This window comes from Pteropus alecto, unplaced genomic scaffold, assembly GCF_000325575.1.
Source record: "Pteropus alecto unplaced genomic scaffold, ASM32557v1 scaffold7, whole genome shotgun sequence".
NCBI lineage: Eukaryota > Metazoa > Chordata > Mammalia > Chiroptera > Pteropodidae > Pteropus > Pteropus alecto.
Window position 1 is genome coordinate 59,248,523 of NW_006494614.1, and position 6,509 is coordinate 59,255,031.

The 6,509-nt window shown below is 46.9% G+C and overlaps 1 protein-coding gene across 1 annotated transcript in view; it reads right to left on the bottom strand.

The window, feature by feature from the left end:
- Positions 1-3,140: 3,140 nt before the first annotated feature.
- Positions 3,141-6,509, bottom strand: part of MBTPS1 (membrane bound transcription factor peptidase, site 1) — a 52,322-nt gene continuing 48,953 nt past the window's right edge. The window contains 2 exon segments of the mRNA XM_006926716.3: positions 3,141-4,028; positions 5,432-5,562. Of these exon segments, the coding sequence (XP_006926778.1) occupies positions 3,832-4,028; positions 5,432-5,562 (328 nt within the window). The 3' untranslated portion in view covers positions 3,141-3,831.

The window sequence follows — 6,509 nt, forward strand, 5'->3', positions numbered from 1 at the left end:
GCTCAGTGAAGCCCCACGAGCAGAAAGTGGCCAGGCCAGACCTAGACCCCAGGCAGTCTGAGTCTAGGGCCAGGGCTGTAGTTCACCACCTGTGCCCTGGATGGTGACATGCTCTCTAGAACATTCTTCCCAGGTGGGCTGGGGTATCCCATGGCAACCATCAACAAGGCCTCTCTCCTTAGCACATCGTACTGGACCCATCAGGTGAGTCTTCCCGGAGATTTACTCCCCTTTCTGTGGAAGCTCTTCCCATCTGAGACCTCTCTCTAGTTCAGTCTTATCTGCTCCTTTGTCCACCATATTCCTCCCATGACTGTCTCAAGGCCCCTTTATCCAGTCATCCCCTCAGTGTGTCACTGTCCCTAAAGTGAGACAGACGTAGGACAATCGTGCAGACACCAGCAGGAGTGACAAAGGTTAAGTATTCAGGCTTTGTTCCAATCCTGTCTGCACTACTAGTTGTGTGATTCTAGCAGGTACTTGAGATCATCATCTAAGTGCCATTTCCTCCATGACCCACCAGTGTTTTTGCACAGATGAAAGTATGCACGTGTTATACTTAGCCCAGTGAGTCTGGCACCCAGCCAGAAGTACCATTCTGGCTGCAGACAGGAAAGGGTCCGCCTTCCTTTTCTATGTTACACCTCTATTAATGCGGCCCCTTTGGCAGGGGCATATTACCGCTGCCTTTCAGGTTCGCCGTCCATGCCCCAGGCCTGCAGTACTGCACAAAGCTGCTCTTTATTCAATACCAACCAGTCTTTAAGTGCTGCTATTGAACTTCACCTTGTTAGTTATCCCTTGTGCAGGTTCCTTTCATGAAGCTGCAGGTTCCTAAAACTCTTGGTACCTTAACAACTCTCTTGGTTCTTGACTTAGCCTCTGGGTGTCTGTGCTTGTCCATCTCTGTCCTCTCCTATCCCAACTATGTGACCCTTCAAATGCCCAAATCCAAAATGAGTACCCTGAGACTGCCGTGAGTATGCTCGGCCCTGGGCTGGCAGGGCCACCCCATCTAAACGGGGGCACCCATCTCTGGAGAGAGCAAGCAGGGCAGTGAGTAGCCTTGGCATAGAGAAGAGACAGGGCAGAAGAGTGAGTCCCGAAGGCAAGTGACACACGTAGATGCCGACCTCAGGTCGGAACACAGACACCCCAGGTCTAAGCTCCATCTTTCAGGGGTGAGATATCCAAGACCCAGAGAGACGAGCGAACCTGAGGCTGCAGCCAGCGTGGAGACTAAATGCCCAGCTCACAGCACGGGGTCTAGAACTTCATTCTGCAATCACCTCGCCTACAGTGTTTGGATGACTGCAAGACAGAGATGGAGAAGCTTTGTCTAGTTCACGCAAACCTTTCTATAATTCAGTCATCTGCCAGCATTAAAAATGGGAGATTTCACACACTCCAGATTTCAGGCTTCCCCAGAAAAATCAAGATGTGTCATCCCTAAGACAGGGCCTGGGCACTCAAGCATGTCCCAACTTGGTGACCTGTTGTCTTAGGTCAGGGCCATGTCCTCATTTCCTGGTGGGACAAGGATCCGCCTTGACCCCAATCTTCATGGTGCTGAGGAGTAGATGGTCAGTTGTCCACAAGTGTGGAGGGTGACAGGGGAACCAGAAGGCTCCATAACAAACAAGCCCCTCATTCTGATACATCGAAGCTGCGCTCAGGTCCACGGCCCATCTCCGAGGACAACACGCTACCAGGAGCCTAAAGGGCGACGCGCTCAGGGCTGTTTGGGACAGAGAGAGCTTTGTGGGGCCCTCGGCAAATTCTCCAAAGCCTTAAAGCAATAGCAGCCAAGGATAGAGTACATTTAAAAGTACAAGGTCGCCAACGTGACCTGTCACAGAAAACCCGTCACAGGAGAACTGGGCCTTAGTAGTTCCTCTCTCATCCCTTGGCCTAGGCCTTTTTCTTTTCAGAACCCCCTCAGCACCCTAATCCCACGTGGTCTCTGCCCACCTCCTTTCCAGTCAATCCGTCCTCACCTGTAATATGAAGGCTGATGTTCGGTCTAGTCAGACAGGGAAAACAGATCAGGCAGGGGTTAAAATTAAGAGGCTGTCTTGCACTGGTTTCTTAGAAATGACACCTAGCAGATAAAACGGACTTCATCAAAATGAAAACCTTTTATGCTTCAAGAGATACTATCAGGAAAGTTAAAAAGATAACAGAATGAGGGAAAATATTTGCAAGCCACGTATCTGATAAAAGACTTATGTCTAGAAAATATAAAGAACTCTTACAAGTCAATAATATAAAATGGGCAAAGGCTCTGAACAGACATTTCTCCAAAGATACACGAATGGCCAAGAAGCACATAAAAAGATGTTCCACATTATTGGTCTTTAGGGAAATACAAAACAAAACCATAATGAGATACCACTTCACACCCACTAATATGGTTATCATCAAAAAGATGATCAGTAATAAGCATTGGTGAGGATGTGGAGAAACTGGAACCCTCACGCATGACTGATGGAAATGTAAGATGGGGTAGCCACTTTGGAAACAAAAAGAGTTTGGCAGTTCCTCAAAAAATTAGACATAAGAGCTGTATGATTTTACTCCTAGGTGTCTATCCAACAGAAATGAAAACTTATGTCCACATGAAAACTTGTACACAATTGCTCAGAGCAGCATTATTACAATAGCCAAAAAGTGGAAACAATTCAAATGTGTATCAATGGAGAAATAGATCAACAAAATGAGGTCTATCCATAAAATTGAATGTTATTCCACCATAAAAAGGAACTAAGTACTGACCTGCTACGACATAGATGAGTCTTAAAAACATGCTGACCATATTCTATGGTTCCTTTTAGATAAAATGTTCAGAATAGGCAAATCCATAGACAGCAAATCAGTGACTGCCATAGGTTTTGTGGGAGGGAAGAGGCTGACTTGCTAACAGGTACAGGGTTTCCTTTGGGCGGGGGGTGATGAAAATGTTCTGGAATTATGGGGGTGATGGTTGTATAACCTTGTGAATATACTAAAAAACACTGAAATGTGTACTTTAAAATGGAGATTTTTATAGTATGTGAATTATATCTCAACAAAATAGAACCTAATCCAGGTTGTCATCAAAGAGAAATGAGACAAGTGGAAAAAGAACCACTGACACATTCTTTTAGCTTCATACAGGTAATGCGTATTTATTGAAAATTTTCTTCACCGACAATGGTGACATCAAGACCCCAAATTACAAAACATGATGGCAGTTGAGACTTATAAAAATAAAGCGAAGGTCTATGTTTCACAGATCTGTGCAATTTGCCTTCAAATTTCAGTCTGTCCTTTCATCAAAAAGGAGATCACGGAATCTGTGTTATTCCTCATGATGGAATAGTAAAAACTGCATTCCATTGACAAAAAAAATAGCTTTGCTTCCAAATAGCACAAGTCTTTAAAGTGACTTTTCCCCAACAATAAATATAGAAAATAGCCTTAATAAGCATATCTTAGCTTGGTCAGAGTTGTGTCATTGTTAAAAGCACATCCTCCCTCTTGGATCAGGAGGCCCCGGGCAGCCTTTTGAAGTTCTCCAAGTCTTTGGTGCACGCAGTGGCTGGATGAAGTCTCGCCTGAAGCTGATCCACGGAGCCCCTCCTGTGGGCCCCTGGCCACGAGACACTTAAAGATGCACGTGAACCTCCAGGCATCACAGGGGAAGGCCACTCAGAACTGACGCTCAGACCCCTGCAGCTGAAGACTCAGTCCCTTTAAGCAGGCGGCCCCTCTGGAAACCCAACAGCTCCACCTGCTCACCGAGGCCATCAGGAAAGGCTTGCTCTGGCTCTCACGGTCAGCAGTCTGTTGTCACACAGAAGGGGTCTTTGGTGGGTGAACCTGCTGCATGAGCTGTGGGCGCTTCACCCTGGGTTTCCTCCGCTTTGGCCTGCTTTTAGCCTTGTTGATTTGTACCACAAAGAAGGCTAGCACCACCATGGCTCCCAAAAAGGCGAAGACAGGGATGGTCTGGCCCACCTCCTGGTTGTAGCGCCCAGGCATGATCCCTGCAAGAAGGCAGCGGTGGATGATCAGTAACACCACAGCCGCTCCTCCCACGAGAGGCTGGCTCATTGCAAATGATATGCTAATTTCATTAGTTGGGCTTGCAGGGCAAACATAATTTTTAAATCTTAACTAGAGTAAACTAGGCCATTAGTAGAGAATGAATGAGAATGACCTGCAGCTTTGTCCTCAGAGGAGCAGCTTCCTTGCGTGTGTGTGTTGTGGAGAGGTGCAGAGAGGTCTTTGCCCTTCTTCCCTGTGCTCACCTCAGAGACCAGAAATGGCCTTTCTTCTGTCACAATCTAAAACAGCACTGCCCAGAGCTGCTTTTTGTTTAAAAACAATGGAAGATGGACAAATCTGAATGCCGGGGAGGAGGGGGAGAGGTGGTGTCGTACTAGCTGGGTGGGAGGAAGGGGGAGCAGGCCAGGCAGGGAGGTAAGGACAGCTGGTCACGCCCTCACCCACCTGGGAAAGCCTTCCACAGATGGAACATGTGGTCAGAAACTAAGAGTGGCCACTGGAGGACCCTGGATTTATATTCAGAATGACTCTGTAACTGAATAATGCTGAGATTCCAGGATTAACTGTTTTCAGGGTACCCCAAGACCTTCAGGGAAGGCCCTCAGAAGCTTGGCATCATCACACAAAGTCCCCAAGATTGGGTTGCATGGGCTGGGGTACCCCTTTCTGATCCCGAGTTACTGGCCAATTTTTGGAATCAGGAGAATACCCCCTTGGCTGCTGCACTGAAAGAGCACGGGGGTTTCCAGAGCAAGAGCTGCCCACACTATGGGAATGATGTGGCAGCAGTCATCTCAGGCAGGAAAGAACCTGTCATAGACAGGCCAGCCAGACCAAAGGCCATTATCTGTAGAGAGTATATCTAATGTCACTCAGTGCGAAGGGACAGAACTGGAGCACCTGAATTTAACTGAGAATCCCAGCCCAGTGACATCCCACCTAGGAGGGGTAGGGTGGAGAATTGGTGGAGACCTCCAGGCTGATGGTTCAGGGGCCAGGTGGCTAAGACCACTGGCTCGGACCAAAACCAACTGATGACAGGCATGCCCTGGGGTATATAATACATGTTTGTTTGCAGAACTTATGTAAGAATGTGTAAATTACTCTTGGAAAATTTTAAGTATAATATCAGGCCATCATAAAAGAAATTCAAATTTGAAAATAATGGTAGAATTTTCTGAAAGATGATGGTGTGTTAACCTCTTAGGCCTGCGTATGGCCTTACTGATTCGTACCACAAGCAAAGCCAGGACCACCATGGCTCTCAGGAAGGCAAAGATGGGACCGGTCTGGCCGACTGCCTGAGGAAGGGAGGGAGGGAGGCGACTTTAAATAAACTACAGTATGAGTGAGCACAGCAATAAGGCACCTAAGAACTGACCTCCGGGAATGTCCCAGGCACCACTTTCTCCAGGAGACAAGGGTCTCACTTGGGGGCGATTTGATCGAAAGTTGGGTAATACCACTTTGTCCAGGTCGATGGAGAGTAATTTCTGATGTTTCCAAAGATTACTGCAGGAAAATAGATTAAAACAAAATAAAAATAAGCAACAGTACTAGCCTAGGAAGCTTAGCCAATACCTAAGAAACAGCAATTCAAAGAGAAACGTGAAATAACGTCCCATCTACAACTGCCGAAACACAACTGTGTAACAACTGTAGTGATAACTTCCAGGTCCTGAGACAGAAATGTTAAAATCCAGTCCACACCCATGATCGTGAGTAGGGATCAGTTCTACTGGGTTTATAACACTGCCACCTGGGAAATTCACCAAGACTGGGAGAGGAAACTACACGTTAACCTCTGAAAGGAGTTCGTGGATGGCAGGGGCTGAAGCCAGGACTTCATGGCCATGGGTCGGGCTGAAGGTGCTTGGAGGTCTCACCTCAAGACACTGGACCCAGAGCCTGCTTTCTGATGAATGCAAACCAATGCAGGTGGCTACACTGGTGCTGAAGCCAGGCATCATCTCTATCCTCAAGGGCACTGCCATGAGGAAGGAGAAAGTAAGGCAGAGAATAGGAGCCAAGGAGCTAAGATAGGCAAATGGGGATGAGCATCTACCTGCCTTGCTGCTGGGTTAGGATGATGTGGAAACACAAGTGCTCTGCGAAATGAGCTTGACTCATTATGGCAGTGCTATCATTGTTAATTCCGAGATCCAAAGAACTTGTTCAGGCCTCTATTCTCCTTACAACTTACACACCTGAAGAACAGAGAGACTGATATGCTACAAAAAGCAGTAGACAGCTTGGGAGGACACCCAGATAAGAGCAAATAATGCAAATGGAAAATCTGAAGACTGATCTGGCTAAATGAGGGAAGAGAATTAAATATGTTTGCAAACCATGAATTCCCCATTTTTCTGCTGCTTATTCTTTTGGAAATGGTTGGCCTGACTCTTACTATGGCCAAGTGAAAGCAAAGATGTTCAGTTGTTATCAGCAGTCAGGGTGAA